Source organism: Labrus bergylta, chromosome 4 (genome assembly GCF_963930695.1).
Source record: "Labrus bergylta chromosome 4, fLabBer1.1, whole genome shotgun sequence".
Taxonomy (NCBI): Eukaryota; Metazoa; Chordata; class Actinopteri; order Labriformes; family Labridae; genus Labrus; species Labrus bergylta.
Window position 1 is genome coordinate 5,903,220 of NC_089198.1, and position 26,497 is coordinate 5,929,716.

The following is a 26,497-nucleotide window of genomic DNA, read 5'->3' on the forward strand; positions in this document are numbered from 1 at the left end:
CAGCTTCACTCCTGAATCCTGCAGCTCGTTGAAGCTCAGGTCCAGCTCTCTCAGATGGGAGGGGTTGGACTTCAGAGCTGAGGCCACGACTTCACAGTGAGTCTCTGACAGTCCACAGTTAGAAAACCTGTCATGACATTAATGGTACATAATATGTTATTTAAAGGAATGTCTTAATATTTTGACAAATTGTGTTCAATCACATCAGAGGTTCAGCTGATCTGAGTGTGTGTGTCTGTGTGTGTGTGTGTGTGTGTGTGTGTGTGTGTGTGTGTGTGTGTGTAGGTGTGTGTGTCTCTGTGTGTGTGTGTGTGTGTGTGTGTGTGTGTGTGTGTGTGTGTGTGTGTGTGTGTGTGTGTGTGTGTGTAGGTGTGTGTGTCTCTGTGTGTGTGTGTGTGTGTGTGTGTGTGTGTGTGTGTGTGTGTGTGTGTGTGTGTGTGTGTGTGTGTGTGTGTGTGTGTCTGTCAGACACACTCCGCTGATGTCATGCACACAGCTCTGTGGCGTGAACGTTTGTCTCTGTCGCTGATTGTCACTGCGTTGTTGTTAAGAAAACAATAAAACAACACAGAGCTTGAGGCCCAGCTGTCTCTGTCTGAACTCTAGTCTGCTGTCATGAGTCTGCAGAATGGAAAAGCTCCAGGTATTGATGGCCTTCCTGTTGACTTTTATAAAGTGTTTTGGAGTGTGCTGGGAGAGGATCTCCTGGAGGTTCTAAGAGACAGTTTGGAGAGGGGTCGTCTGCCTCTGAGCTGCAGGAGAGCAGTCATCACTCTGCTGCCAAAGAAAGGCGACCTTCAGGATCTAAAGAACTGGAGACCAGTGTCATTACTTTGCACAGACTACAAAATCCTGTCTAAGGTCCTGGCATCCAGACTAAGGCAGGTAATGGGGTCGATCATCCACACAGACCAGACCTACTGTGTGCCCGGCAGGCTCATCAGTGATAACATCACTCTTATTCGGCATGTTTTGGAAGTCTCTGGTTCATTGGCTGTAGACACTGGTCTGATTTCACTAGACCAGGAAAAGGCTTTTGATCGGGTTGAACACCAGTATCTATGGCGGACTCTAACCGACTTTGGGTTCAACCCATGTTTCTTAGCTAAGATCCAGGTTTTGTACCGTGACATTGCGAGTGTGCTAAAGATCAACGGAGGCCTGAGTGCTGAGAGAAGCTGAGGGGTCGGCTCAGTCTGCCTGGAGGCCTCTTTTGGAAGTCAGGCGGTTTTAAATATTTGGGAGTGTTTTTGGGGAATGAAACATTTGTTAGTAAAAACTGGGAGGGTGTTTTAGAAAAAGTAAAAGGACGTCTTGATAAATGGAGGTGGCTGTTGCCAAAGATGTCTTTTAAAGGTTGTGTACTTGTGGCCAATAACCTTGTTTCCTCTGCCCTGTGGCACAGACTGACCTGTATCGACCCTCCGTCCTCTCTCCTGTGTAACATTCAAAGAGTGTTAGTTGATTTCTTTTGGGACAGGTTACACTGGATTCCTCAGAGTGTGCTCTTCCTCCCTAAAGAGGAAGGAGGAAATGGACTAGTTCACCTGGCCAGCAGGGGGGCTACTCTCCGCCTGCAGTTCCTCCAGAGACTACTCACTGGGCCTGCAGACCTGGTCTGGAGACCGCTGGCCTGCTGTCTTCTACAGCGGTTTGGAGAACTGGGGCTGAGCTCGTCTCTGTTTTTAATGGATTTAAAGAAAGTGAACATTTCCTCTGTCACTGGATTTTATCGAAGTGTTTTTAACGTGTGGAGTCTGGTGAACAGGCAGAGACAGGGACACTCCCACTCTTTGTACTGGCTGCTTAAAGAGCCTGTACTGTTTGGAGGTTGTTTTCATCCTCCTGACTGGGCTGGACCGAGCCTGTCCGGAAAGTTCTGCAGTGCCAGGATTTCCACTCTGGAGCAGGTGGTGGAGCTGGAGCTGTGTGAACGCTGGTCGGCGTGTTGCGGTGTGTTTGTTTGCTTGTGTGGAGGTAATGGGTGTCGAGTTCAGTGGATTAACGAGAAGGCACGGCGTAAAGATCGCCGGTGCCTCTCGTTACTCGGTGAATGAATGTGCTTTGGCTGTTGCTGAGGTGGTGGGACCACAGAGTGTTAAATCTGCGGCCTGGATGAATGGAGCGGTGGTTCTGTTTTTAGACAGCGTTGATAAGGCGAACGCCGTGGTGGAAAACGGAGTGGTCATAAATGGGGCTTTCGTTCCCGTGTCTTCTCTGTCTCTGCCTTCTAGGAAGGTCGTTTTGTCAAATTGTCCGCCGTTTATTAATGATGACTTTCTGCAAAGGGAGTTATCAAGACACGGGAAAATAGTCTCTCCTATTAAGAAGCTGCCTTCAGGCTGTAAAGCCCCGCAGCTCAGTCACGTGGTCTCTCACAGACGTCAGGTCTATAAGATCTTAAATAAAAGAAATGTGGAGCTTAATCTTGTTTTCAACCTGAGAGTACAAGACTTTGATTATGTGATTTATGTCACTTCTGAAAACATGAAATGTCTTCACTGTAAAAGGGAGGGGCATCTGATCAGAGCATGTCCATACAAAGATGAAGCTGAGGGATCCAGTGCAGGTGGGAGACGGACAGGTGAGGAGACACAGAGTGGAGGAGGAGAGGAGACACAGAGTGGAGAAGGTGAGGAGACACAGAGTGGTGGAGACACAGAGTGGAGAAGGTGAGGAGACACAGAGTGGTGGAGACACAGAGTGGAGGAGGTGAGGAGACACAGAGTGGTGGAGACACAGAGTGGAGAAGGTGAGGAGACACAGAGTGGTGGAGACACAGAGTGGAGGAGGTGAGGAGACACAGAGTGGAGGAGGAGAGGAGACACAGAGTGGAGGAGACACAGAGTGGAGGAGGTGAGGAGACACAGAGTGGAGGGGGTAAGGAACAGACAGGTGAGGAGACACAGAGTGGAGGAGGTGAGGAGACACAGAGTGGAGGAGACACAGAGTGGAGGAGGTGAGGAGACACAGAGTGGGGGGTTTAAGGAGCAGACAGGTGAGGGGACACAGAGTGGAGGAGGTGAGGGGACACAGAGTGGAGGAGGTGAGGAGACACAGAGTGGAGGAGGTGAGGAGACACAGAGTGGAGGAGGTGAGGAGACACAGAGTGGAGGGGGTGAGGAGACACAGAGTGGAGGAGGTGAGGGGACACAGAGTGGGGGGTTTAAGGAGCAGACAGGTGAGCAGATGGAGGTGGGGAATGGGTCTAGTGTTGATACTGAGCAACAGGCAGCAGGTAAAGGGAGGGTCTGTACTGAACCTGCTGAGGAGGAGATGGAGGAAGAAGAGTCTTCTCTTAGTACTCCTCGCTCCAAAAGAAAATCAAAGACTAGTGAAAATGTTTCACTAGAAGAAAAGAAAAGAACAACAAAGAAAGCAAAAGGAAAAACAGAAAACAAACCAAAAGAATCTGATCCAGGATCAGAGGTCAGTGCTGATGAGGACTCTCCCCATCTCACTGACAGTGAAACGTCTGAGTGCAGATACTCTCAGAGACAGAAAAACAAAAGAGACTACAGTGTAGAAAAAATTAAACTGTTTCTACACAAAAACAAAAATATGTGGGGTGTAAAAATAGAAAATGATTTAGCTGATAAAAGGCTTTTTTTTGAGTCGGCACAAGACTCTTTTCTGATCAGGAAACTTATCGACTAAGAAAGTACGTGTCCAAACTGAGACTGTGTAACAATGTTGGTGATGACGGGGATGATGATGATGATGATGATGATGATGAAAACAAAGAATTGTAGGTTATCTTTTAAAATACAGATGTTTTTGTTTCTAGTTGTTACTTTTTTAATCTCTCTCTCCATGAGTCATTTTAAAGAAGGAACTCTGAATTTAAATGGAGCTAGAGATTCCAGAAAAAGAGCGATGTTGTATGAAGTAATGAAAATGAATCACGTTGATATAATGTTTCTTTTAATGAAGTGGACTGGATGAGAGAATGGGGGGGTCAGGTTATCCTGAGCCACAGTAGCAGCAGTAGTGGGGGGGGGGGGGGGGGGGTGCACCTGTCTCGTACACTGTGACAGAGGTAATACGGGGGAGGCTGCTGGTGGTCAGAGCTGTTGATGAACAGTGTGAGCTCTTTTTAATTCATATTTACAGTCCAGCTACAGGAGCAGACAGAATACCTTTTTTAAATGAAATGAACATTCTTTTAAACACTGTCACTCCAGATGTCTTTGTGCTTTTAGGGGGGATTTTAACTGCACTGACTCTGTTGATAGGAATCATACTGAACCTCATCCTGCTTCTAAATGGCTTTTAAAACAACTCATTGAAACTCATGACCTGTCTGACGTATGGAGGTCATTTTACAAAGACAACAAACAGTACACGTGGTCTCACACCAGAGATGGTTTTATTTCACTAGCTAGGTTAGATTGGTTTTATTGTTTTAAACACCAGATGAACATTTAAAAAAAATGTTTAATCGTGCCTGCTGGTTTTACTGATCACTCATTAGTATTGTGTCACGTTTCTATTAGTCATTTTAAACATCAGAGTGCTTTTTGGCATTTTAACACTTCCCTGCTCTTGATAAAAACTTTTTAGAGGGTTTTAGGTTTTTATGGAGGAATTTTAGAACGACATGTCCTGATTTGAAGTGTTTAAGACAGTGGTGGGATTGTGGGAAGGCTGAAATCAGGGTTTTCTGTCAGCAGTACACTCTCAATGTCACACGGGACATTACCAGATCTGTAAAAGCTCTAGAGATTGATATTGTGGAACTTCAATCCTTGATAGATTCCACAGGAAATTGAGGACATATTGAAGTTCTCAAAGCTAAAAAGAAAGCCCTGACAGACCTGCTGGACACCAGAGCCCAGGGAGCCCCCGTCAGATCGAGATTCCAAAGTGTGGCTCAGATGGACGCCCCGTCCAAGTTTTTCTTTGGAATGGAAAAAAAGAATGGACAAAATAAATGTATGCATGGTCTTCGAACAGCAGCAGGACAGGAGCTGAAAGAAGCTGGAGACATCCGAAGACATGCTGTGGACTTTTATTCTGGGCTCTACAGCAGTGAGTACACTGACAATGAACAGCTGTTTGACTCTTTTTGTGATGGTTTACCCCGTTGTTAGTACGAATTTTCATGAAATTCATTAATCTTGTAACTTCGTGAAATGTATTAATCAAGTCTGCCTACCACCTGTTAACACTCCTACTTTTAGGTGTCTGAACCTGTAACCTTATATGAGCGAAGCACCTAAGTAGTAGCAGATCTATGTTTGGATAGGAGCCAAGCATATGTTGTCAGCAACTGTTTGCTAGACAGAGAGTCTACAGTTGTTACGTATACAAATCAGTGTCATGTCATCTTTATTGTTTTATGGTGATGTACCCAAATGGAAAGGAATTTGTGGGTTGCACCTTTTTGACAGAATATAAGCAGCACTGTGAACACTGTTACTTTGTCAGCACTTTGTCAGTCAAGTGATTTGGAAGCATGCTTGTTTGATGAAGTTGTCTGACCTCGGCCGATTAAACGGTGTTATAATCTCCAGTCTGTTTCACGATTTCTTCATTGGATTTATACAAACAGAAACAACCCCCACCTAACAGTGGCGTCAACGAACAGTCGACAGTGATCACTTCAGATCCAGGTAAGCAAATCATCTTTCTGCTTACCTGGAGGAAGTATTGTTTCTCTGTTAAAAGACCTGTTGGGAGCTGTTTCTATAATTATTGATTTATATTAAGATTGGACATATATATGTACACTGCATTTGACTTTCATTCAAAGCGTTACATTTCTGGACTATATGAAGTATAAAACTGCTTATGTCATTGTTATGTTGTCTATGTTATACATGGTATTACTAACACACTCATTAGACGACTTTCTGATACGACTTGTTCTGACATTGGGTGATGGAATATCTATGTGATGTTGTGAAAATTTCTATGAGGAACATAGAATAATCTGCAGTGTGGACACTGGCAGTGCTGCAAAGGTTTGCATGTTTTAAAACCTTGGTGTTAAATTTATTTATAAATCAGGGGACTAGCGCAGCTAATACTTAGCTGTAGGGGTAGGCTTGCAGAATAAAAATGCGTAGAAACCCTTTGTAAAATTGTATCAATTAATGAGAGAGTGATAGCAGCTGATGATTTTTATGGAAAAAGGATTTTATGGAAAAAGTATCGATACAGAAATATATGGAAGAATATGGAATAAAGAGAGTCATTTATAGCAACTTGCGAACTGAATCAAAAAGATTGCAGGCGGATCTTTTCAGGGTCGTAGTGTTGGCTAATTAATAAAGGAAATGGATAAAATGACTGACGTAGGCCTAATATGTGTTGCTGGTCAACTGTCTTGTCTTGTCTTCGTTTAAAAGTCTCGAGCAATTGCAATTTTGTTTTTCATACTGTCCAGAAAACTAAATTAAAATTACAAATTGTCAAAACCAAATTATTATCTTTTTTCGACAGACTGATATCATAGCACAATTTATACAAGTGCACGTTATATATATTAATTTGTTGTGAATGCATGCAACTACTAACATTGTTATTTAATTAAATTAAAGTACCGGTACATAACAAAGATAATAAATTTAAGATTTAAAAAATTAAAACATTTAAAAAAAACTAGACAAAAATGTGACACGTAAAACTTGCTTAATCATATTCCATACATTCTAAATAGACCTATCTAAATAAATCCAAATTTAAGTGAACCATACCATCATGGGCAATGAAAATAGTAAAACCTCAACATGCAATCAAACTGTTATCAAAAATAAATCTGAACTTGATTTGCCAAGAAAGGAACGGAAAGCCATGAAGGCCTTGTTGAAAACCAATCCGCATTTAACTTTGCTACCAGATAAACCTGTTAGTGGCATGACTCCGAGGGAGTGGATCCAGAGCAAAATAGGTTTTTATTATGTAGAACCATATCTGAGCTCTTTGGCTGCATGGACTGATAATCGTTATCCCATAGAAGGCAGTTTTGATAAACGGAAACTGGATCTAGTACGTGGTTACTTGATTGAGAACACTTCAGTGTGTGATCCACTGTGGGATAAAGACTACATGTTGTCTGTATTCGAAGCTTGGGATTTGATGAGTTCTCAATGGCCTGGTAACATACATACTAAGGATAAAAAGAAGCATAGAATTACCAAACACATTGACTTTACAATGTTGCAAACTCATCCAGACGACATACAGAATAGTTGTCGTAGTGGTACAGATGAACAACATGCAAAGACTTCAGGACATGACAGATCAGATATCACACACAGAGCTGTTGCCGCATGTCAAGCTGAGGATGATGACATTTATGACTGGCTGTTTGCATACTCTGCATTGACTGACACAGGTCCAAAGAAAGATGTCTTTACTCGGAATGTCACTCCTACGATTGTGTTTCCATTTAAACAGATGGTGTCAAATGAAATGAAAGCTTGGAGAATGCAATGTATTATTGCATGGTTAAAGAATGGCAGAAAGGTCTTTGAATCTATAGAAAGAAGATACTGTGGTGACAAAGATCTCATTATCAGGGAACAAATGAAATACATCAGAGAATGTATTATGAGTGAATTTAAAAAGATCTTTACCGTACTGAAAACAGGTCAGGATGTAGATCCTGTAGCTAAGAGACTCTTTTGTGATTTTGATGCTGTCATTGCACGATTCCAAGCTGAACGACAGGACCGGATTGACTTTCAAAAACCATTTGATTCAAAAATTGTGCAAGGCATTCTTTCTACCGTTTCTGACAGCGATGTCCGTGAGGCATATTTGAAATTCAAACAACTTGTAGAAGAAGATAAAATAGGAGATCAAGCTAGAATGAGTGCTAATGAACCAATAAGTTCTACAAACATCAATGCTCCACTTGTAGTTTTTGAGGACAAAGTCATCAACAAACCTTTGACTTTGGTTGATATCTCTAGAATCACTCAGGATGCACCACCGCCATTAACTAATCCAAAAGGATTTATCAATTGGTGGAGCTCTTTGTTGACGCATGGATCAATGTCTGGGAAAGATCTTCGCTATATCCTTTCTACTTTAATGCCTAATATTAAAATAGATACATTGATTGATGAATGTGATACATTAAGCTATGAACATGACGGTCCTTTAGCTGGTGAAGTTGAATTGGAAAAGAAGTTTCCATGGTTGACTAAACAACATAAGGACACCCACATTCAGGAACTGAAAGATTTCTTGCATAAGAACGCAGCTCAAGATAGAGATGTTACACTGATCTTGAATTGTAAACGTAAACCTAATGAACCAATGTCAGATTATGCATCCAGATTTCAGAAATGCTGGAAAGAACAAGCTAAATTAGAAATTTCTGACAAAGAAGATCCTTTCTTCACTTCAATGCTTTTGAACGGCATAGGCGATCAATCAGCATATACTCTAAAATTGTCCGCACCAAACGTGTACTCCTTGAGTCCAACAAATCTGTTGAAGAAAATTAGAGAATTAGATGCTATAGGATTATTTGGCACAAATAAACCTATAACGCAAGCTGTTCAAACACCTTCTGAGACAGATGGACAACTCATAGCATTTCAAGACTACACTCAGAGAGGTAGAGGTGTTAATAGAGGTTACAACAACACAGCACAAATGAGACCACCCATGAATGCACAGGGTGCATACCAATTCTCTCAGAGAGGAAGAGGATTCAACGGTGTCAACAGAAGAGGCAGGATGTTTAGGAACATGTCAGACATATGTTCTTACTGTTCACAGAGGGGTCACTGGGCCAGAGAGTGTAAATTAAAATGGCAAAATGAGAGTCGAGATGCAAGAGGATTTCACACTCCACAATCATCCACAATCCCTCATCAGAATGCAACTGTTTCCTATCAGACAGGTCAACCAGTTTTTGGTGTCAACCAACAACAAACATGGGAAGAACATGCAAATAAAACAGCTGATATGATATGGAGAAAATAGGACAACCGACAGAGGGACATGGATGGTAACGTTAAATTCCTAATTAATGTTCCACAATTTCAGATTTCTAACACACCTTCTGACATATCGCAATTAAGTTTGTATGTTGCGGGTAAAAAGATTCCTTTTCTAGTTGATACTGGAGCAACAATATCTTGTTTGAATAAAAGGGATTTGATATGTCCTATAACTTCAAAAACCATCCAGTCTGTCGGTATCATGGGTGTCCCACAAACTGAGCCACTGTCCATACCATTAAAAATAGAATTGGATGAAATACAACTTCAACATTCATTCATTGTAAGCTCTACTGTTCCCATGTCCTTATTAGGGCGTGATTTATTGAGTAAACTCAATGCTACTATTATCTGTTCAACTGATGGTGTTGAAATCCACATACCAACAAATAAAGCATATCAATTATTTTCGGATATTATTCGTGAATCACATCAAGCTACATCTGTTTTGGTAAATGTTGATTTTCTCAACAAGTTATTCACAATGGAAGGACTAAAAAGGTTAGCAACATGTCAGGCAGCTGTAGCAGCTCAGATTTTGAAGATGAAGCCTGTTAATCAACCATTTTCTAATATAAGGATTGATCAAACTCACATGGAAGAAATTCCACAGTGCCTTTATATTTCTCCACATGGTATTTTGTTGTTGTGGAAAAATGCATCTGGAATTATTGAATTCTTTGTGTGTGCGATTCAAAATAATTTTACCGACCTTGTTTATTTGCTAAAATCTTGTTATCAACATCTTGATTTAACTCCGGATAATGAAGAACAAAATAAAGACTATATCATTTGGTCGTATGGAGATAAACCAACACATTTCTTCATAAAAGATTCATCTAATAAGATCAAACCACAAATTCAAATTGCTGGAACAAAAACGAAAATCTTGTTAAAACCTCCTTCAGTATTGACTTCTGTTCCATCTGAATTATGGGCATTGCATGCTAATCATGTAGGACTGTTGAACATCCCACCTTATGAAGCTCACATTGACTACACAAAATATCCAGTCTATGTAAAGCAATATCCATTATCTAAAGAAAAAGAAGAAGGAATTCAACCAGTTATCGAAAGTTTATTACAACAGGGAGTAATTATTAAAAGACGTTCACAAAATAATACACCTATAAACCCAATCTTGAAACCTGGAACTAATAAATATCGATTCACACAAGATTTAAGGAAAGTTAATGAAGCTGTTTTTCCTATGGCACCGGTAGTACCAGACACAAACGCCATTTTGGCAGCACTTCCAGCGGACTCTAAATGGTACACAGTTGTAGATCTTTGCTCTGCATACTTTTCAATTCCTGTTCATGAAAACACACAGGATTTGTTTGCATTTACCTTCAAAGGTGAACAGTATGTATGGCAAAGGCTACCCATGGGCTTTATTGATTCAGCCTCTGTCTATTCGGCTGCAGTTAATGCACATCTATCGCAACTGGTCTTACCTGGTCCATCATCGCTATTGTGCTATTGTGACGATATCATGATCGCATCTCCTACAGAATCGGACTGCATACAAGATTCTTTGGCACTTTTGACTCATCTTGCTTTGGGAGGACATAGAGCATCACTTGCAAAACTTCAGTTTTGCCTACCAATGGTCAATTATTTGGGATACGTTCTAAAGGATGGATGCCGATATTTATCCCCTGACAGAATAAAGGCTATCATGAACATTGAAAGACCACAGACAAAATCAGGGATGTTGTCATTCTTGGGACTTGTTAACTATTGTCGAGCATGGCTTGCTGAATACGCTACACATGATTCCATCTTGCAAAAGGCTACAATAGAGGAAGCTTCTGAAACAGTACGATGGTCTGAAGAAATGAAACATGCTTTTCGTCACATTAAATTTCTTCTTTGCAGTGCACCAGCACTTGGACTTCCAGACTATAAATTGTCATTTCATTTGTATGTTGCTGAAGATGGACAAGTTGTTTCTGCAGTGTTGGCACAGGTGCACGGTGGTGGAATGAGACCAGTGGCGTATTATTCAAAAACCTTACCAATAATAATACAAGGCATGGTCCCATGTTTACGAGCCGTTGCAGCTGCTGCCATAATGGTTGAAAAATCACAAACTATAGTTCTTGGTCATCCAATGATTTTACATACATCTCACACAGTAGATATTATTCTGCGCAATATTACTACACAACACATGACTAGTCAAAGACGTAGTAATTATGAACACATTTTAACAGGTACACAGAATTTGACTATCTCAACTACAACTTGTACAAATCCAGCGAACAATTTGAAAACATTATTGCATGGTGTTCAACCTGAAGAAAATGATTATGTACATGATTGTATGGAATTAATCAACTCCACATCAAGCATTCGAGCAGATTTACAACAAACACCGTTAGAACATAATGATCTTGTTCTATATTGTGATGGATCCTCAATGCGTCCAAATGATAATACTATTCTTTCAGGATATGCTATTGTCAATGATCAAGACCGTTGTGTGGAAGCATATCGGTTGCCATCATTGTCAGCACAAGCAGCGGAATTGATCGCATTAACTAGAGCATGTATATTAGCTGAGAATAAAACAGTTACTATTTACACTGACTCTAAATATGCATTTTCTGCCGCTCATGACTTTAGCAAAATATGGAATAACAGAGGTTTTATAACAAATGCTGGAAAACCAATCTTGAATTCTGAATTGATCAAGAATTTATTGACAGCCTTAATGCTACCAGAGCAAATAGCTATAATTAAATGTGCTGGACACTCAAAAGGTGACTCAGATATAGCTAGAGGAAATAATTTAGCTGATCAACATGCTAAAGATGCAGCAATGCATGCTTCTTTCCCACCTTGGTTGAATACTGAAATGCCTGTTACGACAATTTCTGATCCACCTTTTACTATTACGGATTTGATAACGTTCCAAAATCAGGCTGAAGAGTCTGAAGTCACATTGTGGCAAGACAAAGGATGTTGCAAGGATATTGATGGCTTGTGGAAAGATTTACACGAACGTGTTGTATTACCAAAACTAGCTTATGACACTCTCATTGCCTATGTACACGGAATAAATCATGTGAATTACAAAGCTATTACCAAATATATTTCCAAAATATTTTATGCAATAGGAATAGAACAACATGCCAGAGCATTTACTCAAAGATGTTTAATTTGTGCTAGATGCAATCCACATGTAAATCCACCTAAACGACAACACTTACTTAAACCAGAGGGACCCTTTCAACAATTGCAAATTGATTTTACACACCTTCCAAAGGCAAAAGGTTATGCATACCTTTTAGTGATAGTGGACAGATTTTCAAAATGGCCAGAGGCTTTTCCCACGAGAAAGGAAAATGCTCAAACAGTAGTCAAGTGCTTAATGGAACATGTTATTCCTAGATTTGGTATTCCTCAAGGCATTGACTCTGATAATGGCACGACGTTTACTTCTAAAGTAACTAAGCAACTAGCATTAGCATTGGGTATTAAATGGACTTTTCATATTCCATATTCACCTCAAAGTTCGGGTCAAGTTGAACGTACTAATCGTACAATAAAAGATAAATTAATTAAAATTCATCAGTCAAAACAAATGACTTGGGTAGATGCATTACCATTAACCCTATTATCAATTAGATCTATGCCTAACAAAACTACTGGACTGTCTCCACATGAAGTATTAATGGGTCGACCATTTCCTCTGGGTGTTATAATGCATGAAAAACCAGCTATTGATTTGACACAATTACAAGAAATACAACAGACGTATGTTAAGCATTTGTTTTCTTTTGTCTCCGAGTACTCCAGACAAGTGATAGAGTCCCTTCCCTCACCAGCCGAGACCCCCATACATGCCTTCCAACCGGGTGACCAAGTCCTAGTGCGCAGCCTTAAACCAAAAGAGGGCGAGCCACGCTTTGGACCACCCACACAAGTACTCCTAGTGACGAGAACGGCAGTCAAAATCAAAGGACAACCGCAATGGATACATGCATCCAGGGTCAAGGCTGCCCCGCAGACTGTAATGGAGACTGTGGAATCAGAGACTGTGATCCCGTCAACATCGGAAGCAATGACGTCGCACAACCTCTTCCTGAACAAGGGAAGTACAGACTGATTCACATGTACAAATATTTCAGAAAATGTCTTGTTTGTAATCTCACAATGATATTTGGGGCAATAACATTCTATTTGTTTGTTTCTTCTTTTCTGGACTATGTCACACCTACTCGAAAATACCAGGGACGCAGCTTTACTCAAGAGCCATACATTGAAATGGGCGTGTTAAATCATACCCCGGTCAATCTACTTGATATAATAACTTAAAACCTTTGGAAAATTTCTTTGATATGTTCAAAAATAATCCTTTAACGGCCTGGCTTTTGAGTATTGCTGTACCCCTTTTTACGATCATGATAATAGTTTCTGTTATCATGTGTTGTTGTTTTCCTATTTTTCGTGCATTGATTTTAAGATCTGTCAACTCAGTTACTAATTTAACTATGGTTCAAAATCCTGTTAGGAACGTGGCCTTCTACTGCCCGCCGGTGACGGTGCCCAGGGATCCCCACCCAGACAGTTCTGAATCAATCTCCCTTTCGGACTCTAACTCTGATTCATACATCAATAATGTGGACTGAACAAGGATACCCTGCACCTCAAACTCTTACATCACCAAAATAGGATGATGAAGATGTAAAGTTAACCCGGACAGTAGAAGAGAATACCACGCCCTTTGCCATGGAAGTATTGGGGCTTCATTATTTCATTATTTTATTTTTATTTATTTATTTTTTGTTTAATAAAACACTTTTCTCCTGTTTATTGGGTAGACAGGAAGGTTAGAATTGTATTTCTTTTTGCGCAATAGGTAAGATTTTTTTCATTTGTAGTTAGCAAGGGTTTTTGTTTGTTATTTTATTTTATTTTATTTTTATTTATTTTTGGAGTACCCTGAGACTTCCACGACAGAGGAAACATTCTAACATGCAAATTTGAGGAATTATTTTAGTTCTTGGTAATAACTATAAAAAAAGAGGGATGTGATATATAAGTATTAGATTTTGGTTTGACTGGATGGAATGTTTTTGATTTTGTTTTAGATGTGCTGTGACTCACCATAAAAAAAGAAAAGAAAAGGCAGAACATGGATTGGGTTTCTCCCTAAAATTCAACAATCAATTAAATAATATAGGGTATACCACCTGTTCTGTTTAGTCGGTTAAATACGCAGGAGTTCTTTTCATCCTAATTTCTTTCAAAATAAAGTATTAGAAATAAGGTTTTGGACCCCTGTAAGAGAGTTTATGGTCTATGAGTTGTACCTGTAATTTCCAACCACTCTTAAAACATTTTTATGTTATTCGAACAATGATAAAATGATTTTGAAGTCTTATAGGTACAAGACAGGGACCATACTCTGGTAGAAGGTGATGGTGAGCGCCTTTTAGGAAAATTAAAACTTTTTCTCCCCTAAAGACAAAAAAAAAGATTAAATAAAAAAGGGTGAACTGTTAGTACGAATTTTCATGAAATTCATTAATCTTGTAATTTCGTGAAATGTATTAATCAAGTCTGCCTACCACCTGTTAACACTCCTACCTTTAGGTGTCTGAAGCTGTAACCTTATATGAGCGAAGCACCTAAGTAGTAGCAGATCTATGTTTGGATAGGAGCCAAGCATATGTTGTCAGCAACTGTTTGCTAGACAGAGAGTCTACAGTTGTTACGTATACAAATCAGTGTCATGTCATCTTTATTGTTTTATGGTGATGTACCCAAATGGAAAGGAATTTGTGGGTTGCACCTTTTTGACAGAATATAAGCAGCACTGTGAACACTGTTACTTTGTCAGCACTTTGTCAGTCAAGTGATTTGGAAGCATGCTTGTTTGATGAAGTTGTCTGACCTCGGCCGATTAAACGGTGTTATAATCTCCAGTCTGTTTCACGATTTCTTCATTGGATTTATACAAACAGAAACAACCCCCACCTAACACCCGTGTCTCTGAGGACTCCAACCAGCTGATCAGAGAACCTCTACAGCTACAGGAGCTGTCCGCAGCTCTGCAGAGCATGGAGGGAGGAAAAGCTCCCGGAATCGATGGACTCCCTGCTGAGTTTTTTAAAACGTTTTGGGATGTGCTGGGAGAAGATCTTCTTGCTGTTTGAAATGAAAGCCTGGCTGAAGAGTCATTGCCCCTCAGCTGCAGGAGGGCAGTAATCACACTCCTTCCAAAGAAAGGTGATCTCCAAGAGATAAAGAACTGGCGTCCTGTTTCCCTGCTATGCTGTGACTACAAAATGTTCTCCAAAGCTCTGGCCAACAGACTGAAGGACGTAATGGACCAGATCATACACCTGGACCAAAGCTACTGTGTGCCTGGCAGGTCTGTTCATGACAATGTGTCTTTAATTCCTGATGTTTTGGACGTCTCTAGTTCATTGGACATAGACCTTGGTCTCATTTCATTAGATCAAGAAAAAGCTTTTGACCGGGTTGAGCACCTCTACCTCTGGAAAGTTCTGGAGAGTTTTGGTCTCAGCCCTGGTTTCATTGCTATGATCAAGGTTTTGTACCAGGACATTGAGAGTGTACTGAAAATCAATGGAGGACTAAGTGCACCTTTTAAAATGAAGAGAGGAATAAGACAAGGTTGTGCTCTTTCAGGGATGTTATATTCCATCTCTATTGAACCCATGTTGTGTAAAATACGGTCTTCCATTGAAGGGTTAATTTTACCTCACTGTTCAAAGCATTTTATTGTGTCAGCCTATGCAAATGATGTTATTGTCATGATAAAAAATCAAAAAGAAGTGTTTTTAATAGAAAACATTGTGAAAAGATTTTGGTATAGTATCATCTGCAAAAGTGAACTGGGGGAAGAGTGAAGGGTTAGCAGTTGGTTTTAAAACACATTCGCTGCCCAACCTACCAGCAGGACTAACATGGGGAAGAAATGGTTTTAAGTATCTTGGTGTGTTTTTAGGGGATGAGCTCACTGTACAGAAGAACTGGGAGGAGGTGGTTGAGAAAGTGAAGGGGAGGCTGGAGAAGTGGAGGTGGCTGCTGCCACAAATGTCGTACAGAGGAAGAGTGCTCATCATAAACAACTTGGTCTCCTGTGGACTCTGGCACTCTGGCATCTATAGAGCCCCCTGCTGGACTCCTTAAAGAACTGCAATCAGTGATGTTGGATTTTTTTCTGGGACAAGCTGCATTGGGTTCCACAGGCCGTGCTGTTTTTACCTAAAGAAGAAGGAGGGCAGGGTCTGGTCCACCTGGCCAGCAGAGTAGCTGCCTTCAGAATGCAGTTTCTACAGAAGTTCCTCACTGGCCCAGCTGATGTGGTCTGGAGACCAGTGGCCAGCAGCATTTTTAAAAAGTGAACAGACTAGGACTTGACTCCTCACTGTTTTTAATGAATACTGACTGTTTTAATCTGTGCAACCTGTCTGCTTTTTATCAGAGGCTTTTTAAAACCTGGAAACTGTTTTTATGGAAAAGACTAGAGCCCACACTGTCCCTACACTGGCTGCTGGAGGAGCCTCTGATCTATGGGGCCCGGCTGGATGTTCAGGACACATCTTTAATGGGCCTCAGACATGCTCTCATCTCCACTGACAACACCACACTGAGACAGATCGTGGACGTAGCTGGACCTGAACTGAACAATACAGCAGCAGTGACCTCTGCTCTTGGTCTCCGGTCTGCACGTTTGCGTCTCAGACTGACGGGGGAAGAGAAGGAGATGCTGCAGGATTACTGTAGCAGGAAGGAAGAACCCATTGACAGTGATCCTTTTCCTGAAATAGGCCTCACAATGAAATCTTGTGTTTCAAGTGAAAGACATTCAAAAGGGACTGATGATAAATGTTTGAACCTTTATAACGTTAGAGGTAAGGAATTGTTTTGTGTGTGTGTTAAAGTTTTAAATGAGAATGTATTGATAAACAGAGTGGACACCAAGTGGAGACAACGGTTGAAAGTGTCTGACCACATCAAGCCAGTGTGGAGAGTTTTTTATAAAAGCCCTCTGAACAAGAGATCTGGTGATCTACAATGGAGGATTTTAAATGGAGCAATAGCCATAAACTCTTTTGTGTCTCGTTTTAATCCTTCTGTGTCTAATCAATGTTTTTTTTGTGGGTCTGTGGAAACTGTTTTTCACTGTTTTTCAGAGTGTGTCAGACTCAGCGATCTGTTTGGGGTTTTAAAGAAGGTTTTTATGGGTTTTAATGTGACTTGGTCAAAAACAGTTTTTATCTTTGGAGCAGGGTACAAAAAAATTAACGCGGTTAAATGGAGACTTTTAAACTTTTTATCCGGACAAGCAAAACTGGCAATCTATCTTAGCAGGAAGAAAGAGTTGGAGAACAGGCAGGGAAAGGACATGACTGACCTCTTCCTTTCCCTTGTAAGAGCCAGAGTCTGGGTGGATTTTAATTTCTTTACAGCAATGACCAATATTAATGATTTTATTGAAACACGGTGCTATGGAGGGAGAATCTGTTCTGTCAAAGACAAAAAACTCATCTTCAACTTTGTTTTTAGCATCTAAAGAGTCTATTGAGTGATATTAAGTGTTTGGTTTTCTTTTGTCCGTCTAAAAGTTTGTTGTTAATTGTTGTTACTTATTGTAAATAAAGTTCTTTTGTAAAATCAAATCTCTCTCTCTCTCTCTCTCTCTCTCTCTCTCCCTCTTTCTCTCTCTCCCTCTCTCTTTTTCTCTCTCTTTCTCTCCCTTTCTCTCCCTCTCTCTCTCTCTTTTTCTCTCTCTCCCTCTCTCTCTCTCTCCCTCTCTCCCTCTTTTTCTCTCTCTCTCTCCCTCTCTCTCTCTCCCTCTCTCTCTCGCTCCCTCTCTCCCTCTCTTTCTCTCTCCCTCTCTCTGGTCTCTCTCTCTCTCTCCCTCTCCCTCTCTTTCTCTCTCTCTCTCTTTCCCTCCCTCCCTTTCCCTCTCTACCTCTCTCCCTCTCTCTCTCTCTCTCTCTCTCTCCCTTTCTCTCTCCCTCTCTCTCTTTTTCTCTCCCTCTCTCTCCCTCTCCCTCTTTCTCTCTCTCTCTCTCCCTCTCTCTCTCTCTCTCTTTCTCTCTCCCTCTCTCTCTACCTCTCTCTCTCTTTCTCTCTCCCTCTCTCTTTCCCTCCCTCCCTCTTTCTCTCTCTCTCTCTCGCTCCCTCTCTTTCTCCCTCTCTCTCTCGCTCCCTCTCTCCCTCCCTCTCTCTCTCGCTCCCTCTCTTCCTCTCTTTCTCTCTCCCTCTCTCTGGTCTCGCTCTCTCTCTCTCTCTCTTTCCCTCCCTCCCTCTTTCTCCCTCTCGCTCTCGCTCCCTCTCTCTGGTCTCTCTCTCTCTCTCTCTCCTTCTCTCCCTCTCTCTCTCCCTCTCTTTCTCTCTCTCTCTTTCTCTGGTCTCTCTCTCTCTCTCTCCTTCTCTGCCTCTCTCTCTCCCTCTCTTTCTCTCTCTCTCTTTGCCTCTCTCCCTCTCTCTCCCTCTTTCTCTCTCTCCCTCTCTCTCTCTCTCTCCCTCTCTCTCTCTCTCTCTCTCTCTCTCTCTCTCCCTCTTGTTATTAAACAAGAGTAAAGTCTTTGACCTGCTTTTTGTAAAGCGTCTTGAGATGACACTTGTTATGAATCTTCATTTTTGCGGTTACCGTGACAGCCCTAGTTGTAATGATAATAATATTTATTGTAACAATAATCACTATTGTTATTACTGACACTAATAGGATGATAAAAGAAAAATAGTAAACGTAGGGATTATTATGAAACAAATGACCTATGACCTTGAAGTTGGTAAACACTAGATCTAAAAAAAGACATATTTCACTCACAGCATTTAAAGCAGTTCAAGAGAACTTATAACAAAATACAAGTGACTGAAGAGTTTGTTAATATTTCAGATAAACACTGTTTTCAAAAACCTAGATATTGTATAGTATATATTTGAAGAACTAAACGACTTATTTTTACTCATATTTAATCACATCTGGACTTACTTTGCCTTCCTGCAGTTCCTCACAGCTGGAATCAGTCTCAGTCGTCCCTGGTCTGATGTGTTGTACTTATCCAAGTCCAACTCATCCAGAACCTCCTCTGACATCTGCAGCATGTAGCCCAGAGCAGAGCAGTGGATATCAGAGAGTTCCTCCTCTGATCTGTTCTCTGACTTCAGGAACTCTTGGATCTCCTGATGGACTGAGAGGTCGTTCATCTCCGTCAGACAGTGGAAGATGTTGATGCTTCTGTCAGGAGAGATATCTTTACTGTTCATCTTCTTCAGGTTCTTGATGACTCTCTGGATCATTTCTGGACTGTTGTCTCTCCGACCCAGCAGGACTCCTAAGAGTCTCTGGTTGGACTCCAGAGAGAGGCCATGAAGGAAGCGAACAAACAGGTCCAGGTGACCATTTTTACTTTTCAGGGATTTCTCCATGGCACTCCTCAGGAAGACATCCAGGGATACGTCATCACTTTCAGGAGTTTGAAAAAGGATCCTGATGTCTTTAAGGAAAGCCTTCACTACACCTCTCTTCCTGTTTGTCAAACAGTGGAACATGTAGACTGCAGCCAGGAACTCCTGAACGCTCAGATGAACAAAGCAGTAGACTGTTTTCTGGAAGATCACACACTCTGTTTTGAAGATCTCTGTACAAACTCCTGAGTACACAGAGGCCTCTGTGACATCCAGACCACAACGCTCCAGGTCTTCTTGGTAGAACATGATGTTTCCTTTCTCCAGATGTTCAAACGCCAGCCTCCCCAGCTTCAGAAGAACTTCCCTGTCAGCCTCCACCAGCTCATGTGGACTCATCTGATGTGGACCCTCATCATACTTGTTCTTCTTCCTCTTTGTCTGAACCAGCAGGAAGTGTGAGTACATGTCAGTCAGGGTCTTGGGCAGCTCTCCTCTCTGCTCTGTGCTCATCATGTGCTCCAGAACTGTGGCAGTGATCCAGCAGAAGACCGGGATCAGACACATGATGTGGAGGCTCCTGGATGTCTTGATGTGTGAGATGATTCTGCTGGACAGATCTTCATCATCACTGAACCTCTTCCTGAAGTACTCCTCCTTCTGGGAGTCAGTGAAGCCTCGTACTTCTGTTAGCCTGTCAACACATGCAGGAGGGATCTGATTGGCTGCTGCAGGTCGAGAAGTTATCCAGATGAGAGCTGAGGGGAGCAGATTCCCCTTGATGAGGTTTGTCAACAGTGTGTTTAACGGTGATTTCTTTGTGACATCAGACACAACCTCCATGTTTGTGAAGTCCAACGACGGTCTGCTTTCATCCAGGCCGTCAAAGATGAACAACAGTTTACAGACAGCGAGCGTCTCTGCTGTGACCTTCTGTAATGTTGGATGGAAAACACGGAGCAGCTCAAGAAGACTGTACTCCTTATCTCTGATCAAGTTCAGCTCCCTGAATGAAAGCAGGATCACCAGACTGAGGTCTTGGTTCTCTGAGCCGTCTGCCCAGTCCAGAGTGAACTTCTGCACTGAGAAGGTTTTTCCAACACCAGCGACGCCGTTTGTCAGAACCACTCTGATGGGTTTCTGTTGGTCGGGTTGAGCTCTTGTCTTTTTTTTCTTTTGGTCGGGTTGAGCTTCTGTCTTTTGGTTCTGTTGGTCGGGTTGAGCTTCTGTCTTTTGGTTCTGTTGGTCGGGTTGAGCTTCTGTCTTTTGGTTCTGTTGGTCGGGTAAGGCTTTAAAGATGTCCTGACACTTGATTGGAGTCTCATGGAGGGTCTTTTTTTTAGAGTCTGTCTCAAGCTGTCTCACCTCATGTTGGGTGTTCACCTCTTCACTCTGTCCCTCTGTGATGTAGAGCTCAGTGTAGATCCTGTTGAGGAGGGTTCTACTTCCTGTTTCATCACTTCCTTCAGTCACATGTTCACATCTCTTCCTCAGACTGATCTTAAGTTCATCTGTAACCTCCTGCAGACCTCTATCTGCTGAAAGAGAAGAAACATATCCTGAGACTGGATTTATAAAATGATCAAATCAACAATTTTCATTATTACACATTAAGCAAACTGCATGACACAAAAACATCCCTGTAATAAATGTGTGCTGCTACAAGAGAAATAAAATATACTGAATATAAACTGACAGCAAGAATCAGATAAAATGTAAATGTTTCATTTAACTATATATCAATGAAAATACTAACTGCTTTGTCTTGTTTTTAGACACAATGACTTCAGTCTTACTTATTACAGTGCTGGACTTACTGGATCTCTGCAGTCCTCGTTCTCCACACTGGGGACAGGAGGACTCTCCTGATGAAGTAGACTGGTCCCAGTATGAGGTGAGACACTGTCTACAGAACCAGTGTCCACATCTGGTAGAAACTGGATCTCTTAGGACACACTGACACAAAGCACAGCTGGACAGCTGCTCCTCCACAGAAACAGACCCCTTTGTTATTCTGTGGAGATAAGGGAAATCATAAAGCCGTGAAAACTGACACTGACATTTAGAAACCAGTGGTGGACTAAATCAAATAAAGACACAAAAAGCAGTGTTTTAAAAAGGTGTGCCATGTCCTCCGCAGTGAGCATGTGCAGAAGTCTGTCTGTGTAACCATAGAGTCTACCATCTGAGTCCAATAACTGACCTACAAGTGTGACGTTATTTTCAACCAGTTTTCAAAAAACAGGGATTCATTTTGGTAGAGAATGTCCTTATTGTTCCAGATGTAATATCTATGTGGAGAGAAGTTATGTTTCAAGATGAGAGACCAAGTCAAGAGTATCTGTTTATGGAAGTTGGATAGTTTGATCTGGATTTTACTGATATTATAGTTGCACAGTAATAAAATTCCAGGCCACCAACTTTAGAAGAAACATAATTAGGAATCATATTCCATAGAGATGTTGGGTTATTTAAAAATGTCTCAGCCTGTTCACTTTGAATGTTAAGAGCTGTGAAGTCTAAAAAGTTCAAGCCCCCACATTGACTCGTGTTTATTGTCATGTTCTTTTTAACATAATGTATTTTGTTTTTCCACAGAAAGTTAAACAACATATAATCAAATCTTTTGGTTACATTTTAGTCAACATCCAAAGATAGAGCCGGATTAGTGAGTCTGGAAATGCCCTCAGCTTTTGAGAGCAAGGTCCTTCGTCTCAGAGATAAATCTCTTTGTAAACAAGAGTTTTATCAACGATGGGATTCAAATTTAAGGTGCACCTTATATTTTGCTCCGTGGTGATAACTACTCCCAGGTATGTGACCTGGTCATTCACTGGATTGTTACAAATATGGGGAACATTACAATCTTTAACAGCCATAAATTCAAAGTGTTTAATATTTAGGTTGAGACCTGAGACCTTTGAAAAGTTATTAATCAGCTTTATAGAGAGCTGCACACTGAGCATGTGCAGGAGCTGTGTCACGACCTGCACACTGAGCATGTGCAGGAGCTGTGTCACGACCTGCACACTGAGCATGTGCAGGAGCTGTGTCACGACCTGCACACTGAGCATGTGCAGGAGCTGTGTCACGACCTGCACACTGAGCATGTGCAGGAGCTGTGTCACGACCTGCACACTGAGCATGTGCAGGAGCTGTGTCACGACCTGCACACTGAGCATGTGCAGGAGCTGTGTCACGACCTGCACACTGAGCATGTGCAGGAGCTGTGTCACGACCTGCACACTGAGCATGTGCAGGAGCTGTGTCATGAGTTAAAAAAATATGTACTGTAAAATCTGAAATATAAGTTGCACTGGTATAAGACGCGCTGTGTTTTTGAAGGTCTCTCAGAGAGAAAATAAAGTTTACACTGTCTTCCTGCGTGACAGTTTTTATTGTGTTCAGCGAAGTCCAAAACCTGCAGTTACTGTTCAGCTCTGTCACCCTTTTAGTCTGTTTTCTCTTTGTGGAGTCTGCTCTCCTACCAGCTACAGTACGGTAGTCGAGCTCTCAGCCTGCAGGGAAAGTTGTGAAGCAGAGACTCCTAGCTTGCGAGCTCTCTGCTCGACTCTGCTTGTTTCTCTTTAACTTTAATAAAGGACTCTTTCAATCAAAAGAGCGTTCAACAAGGTTTATTTATGGAACAATATCCTACAGTTTTCTGTAAATTCATTATTTTGACCTCTTGAGGGAAAAGTTTTGAAAACGTAGCGCAGCCAGACTGGTCTGTGTCGCTGTCTTTCCCAGAACAGCGTGCAATCAGCTCTTAATACACTGATTTACTAAAGTCCCAAGTAAAGAGTACTAAACTGTGTGTTCACTCCAAAAATTTGCACGTTTGGTGAGTGTGTGTGTGCAAACCTTGTGGAGGCGGTACTATTTAAGTTGGGTTTTTGTGTGTTCTACTGGTTTACGTCATGGAGAGTTTGGACGGAAAGCAGGACGACGGCAAGCGCAAAATAGGTCTCAGTGGAAGAGGCAAATGAACGTACAGTATTTTTGAGTTCTAGCAGATAAAACTGAATATTACAAAAAGAAAATTTGGCTTATAAGAAAACCTCTGCATTAAATAGGGCCTCTGTTTTCTTCATCTTTTGAAGATGAATTGTCATACATTGTGCAGGTTGTGTGAGCTGTGTCCTCTGTGGCGCTCAGGCGCGACACTCGGCACATTGTTGAGCACTAGACAGCTGGCCAGCGCTGTGTCTGATCGGACATAAACGCTCTTCCTAAGAGTTATCTAAGACGGGGGTACAAGCAGTGGTGAGGTCCCCCCAGTCAAGCGTAGCAGCAGCGGGCTTTAGAGGGAGGAGACGAGCGCACTATGGAGAGGAGCGCACCAGAGGACACGAGCTGGGGGAGAGACGCACAACCTGAGAAAAAGGAAATCCCCAGTTTAAAATAAAATGTTGGTGAGAAGAGGGAAATATGAAGAAATAAACGTCAGTGTTGAAATTCTTTAGAATGCAGAGGCTGTGAATGTTCAGTTTTCTTTAAATAGGCAACAATATAGTTTAATCATGGTGTTTCCTGCTGTCATTCCAAACTTATTAACATGTGTGGGGAATAACGTGATCTGTATGCCTTCTTTTGTTGTGTCTATGTCTCCTCCTAACTTCAATAACAGCAGTCTGTTGTGTGTAACACTGGTCTCCTGGGTTAGCACCTTCTTTTCAAAGGTGTTAAATTCAGACACCGTCACAATCACCTCAGTTTTTGTCTGCTTGGTAAATCACAATGCGTGTACTAACTTAACTTGTTTGCATTTTCTCCTTTCTAGGACAGAAACGCCCCATATTGAATATTCATTAAGTCAAACGTACTAAATGGTCAATGCGTGTTGTTTTGTTCATATGAAAGATTCAGTCCTCACAGCACGCCGTTAGTAGATCAGTTAACACATTTTTTGTGGGTGGTATCAAGTTTGCACATGTTTTAAGACACACAAACCTTTAGTAAATCAGGCCCAATGAATGGGGATGGTTTTTTAATCGCGTCCGGCCGCACCCAGTGATGGTGACTTCTGCACCCGCGGTAATGATGGTTCATGTGTCAACATTTTATACTGGTATATTAGTAAGACCCAGCCAACTTTTAAAATGAAAAAAAAGAGGTATTAAAAGTGCATCTTACACCGGATTTTACGGTACTTCAGTAAAAAAAAAAAGATCTCATTGTGTAGTCATGTTAGAAAACATTAAAAAAGACAAACAAAGAGTGGACACAACAGAAAACATGATTCAAAGAAAACAATCACAGCAGATCTCACTAAACTTCAGGATCAGTTTAAAAGACTACTTCCTGCAGAATCACAGAGAAGACGACTAGATACACAACCAAAGAGTCAATACTGAAATCATATTATCTTATCTATAAACATATAATACATATATAGAATCCTTAGTATGTTGTTATGAGTTCAGTGACTTTCTCTGTATGATCACTGTGTGCAGGTTGATGATTAAAAACAAGAAAATCAACACATTATGGAGTTCAGGACTCTTTCTTTTAGTTTGACAGTTTGGTGATTAAAAAAAGTTCTCTTACTGTGGATCTGAGGGTCCTGGTTCATTACTGAAGACTGGAGGATCACCTTTAGACCGGTCACTCTTCATAGAGAGACAGCTGAACAGAGGAGACTCTGCTCTGTTCTCGTCTTTGCCCCCTCGATTACCCATCTTCTGATCTCCAGATTGATCAGAGGACAATAAAAGACGTTCATGCAGGTAAAACAACCTGAGGACAAAATAACAAACAGGTGAGATACAACGGAAATGGTCAAGTGTCCACATCTCATTACCTGATGTGATCCTTCATTTGATTTTCTCTTCCTTCCTGTCTGCCTAAGTACCTGATGCAGCACCTCAGTGCAGTTTGTTTTGATCCTAACATGATTTGTCCGTCTGATCTGCCCTGAATAATGCCAATAACAAGACATTGAGTCTTAAACTTTAAACATTAAACTAACATGTTAGTATTTAACAGCAACCATGACCTTTAGGACATTTGTACAACTAGAAGTGTATAAAACAGGGTTGGAAATCAGCACTCGTCACATACGGGTGTCTTTTTGCAGTGGCGGGTGAATTTGCTCAACCTATCGACCACAGTGGCAGAGCGAGGGTCACAATGGTGCTCTATATGCTGGAATGGCTTTGCTTGGTGTAACATGATTAACAGAGCACAGACTAGCATCTCTTTAACAGCGGGTCAACCAGCTTCAGGTGTGTTTAAACTAACGCCTCGCTGTCTCAAGTCCAACATGATGAAAAGAAGAGCGCTGTGGCGTTGATTTGGGCTCAAAGGAGCAGCTGTAAATACTATAACTTCAGACATTTGTCTTGGGCTCAAAGTGCTGCACACATTCAGCGGCCTCACAGTAGAATCCATAAAAACAATAGAAAAACACATCGACATGTCAACAGAAAAGTACAGACCCATGTATAAAACACAACATATATTGCACATTACCCATATAGAGAAAAAGATATCAAAATATAAAAGCATGTAAGAACATCATGACGCCATGATGTTTCTGCTGTAAATGTCCAATGATGAAATGGTGAAACAGACAGTGGCTTATCTTAGAATTTATTGGGCCGAGGTCAGACAACAGCAACAGAACACAAATGGCTGACAAACTTTTCATGTTAACGGTCCTGTTATATTCTGTTAGCTGGTACAGCCTACAAATTCTTTTACCATTTGGGAAGACTTCTAAAAGGCTAGAGAGGTGACATTACCTTCACTTGAAACTGTCAGATATCTACATTGAAGTCATTTAAGCTCACAACATACACTCGGCTCCTCTCCAAAAATAGATCTGCTGCTATGAGAGTCTTACACAAACTGTTACATCCACACAGACCTAAACCAATGACCCTTAGATGGTCGACAGATTTAAAATGATATATCCACAAAATGATTCAAGTGAATGATTATGTGAAAATAAATACTAACAGGCACAACCCGTACAGCAGGCTTAGATTTAAACTGAACAGAGATTACAGTACCACGCTGACATCCAGCTGAAATACAAAACTAATGTAGTTCAGCTTCCTGGGCGCTAAAACGCCCTCGGTGTCAGCTGTTTTTAGTCACTGCACTCAAACGCTATCAGTCGA

At 41.3% G+C, this 26,497-nt stretch overlaps 1 protein-coding gene and 1 long non-coding RNA gene across 2 annotated transcripts; one reads left to right on the forward strand and one right to left on the reverse strand.

The window, feature by feature from the left end:
* Positions 1 to 25,048, reverse strand: LOC136179116 (NLR family CARD domain-containing protein 3-like). Its single transcript, XM_065954476.1, has 5 exons — positions 24,921 to 25,048; positions 21,188 to 21,384; positions 18,955 to 20,908; positions 4,818 to 4,900; positions 1 to 127 (listed from the first exon to the last, which is right to left on the reverse strand). The coding sequence occupies exons 1-4, from the start codon at positions 24,986 to 24,988 to the stop codon at positions 4,849 to 4,851; spliced, it is 2,271 nt and encodes a 756-aa protein (XP_065810548.1). The 5' UTR covers positions 24,989 to 25,048; the 3' UTR covers positions 1 to 127; positions 4,818 to 4,848.
* LOC136179127 (uncharacterized) lies at positions 5,094 to 14,902 on the forward strand. Its single transcript, XR_010666387.1, has 2 exons — positions 5,094 to 5,615; positions 12,763 to 14,902. It is a non-coding gene; the product is annotated as an uncharacterized lncRNA (long non-coding RNA).
* Positions 25,049 to 26,497: the final 1,449 nt, after the last annotated feature.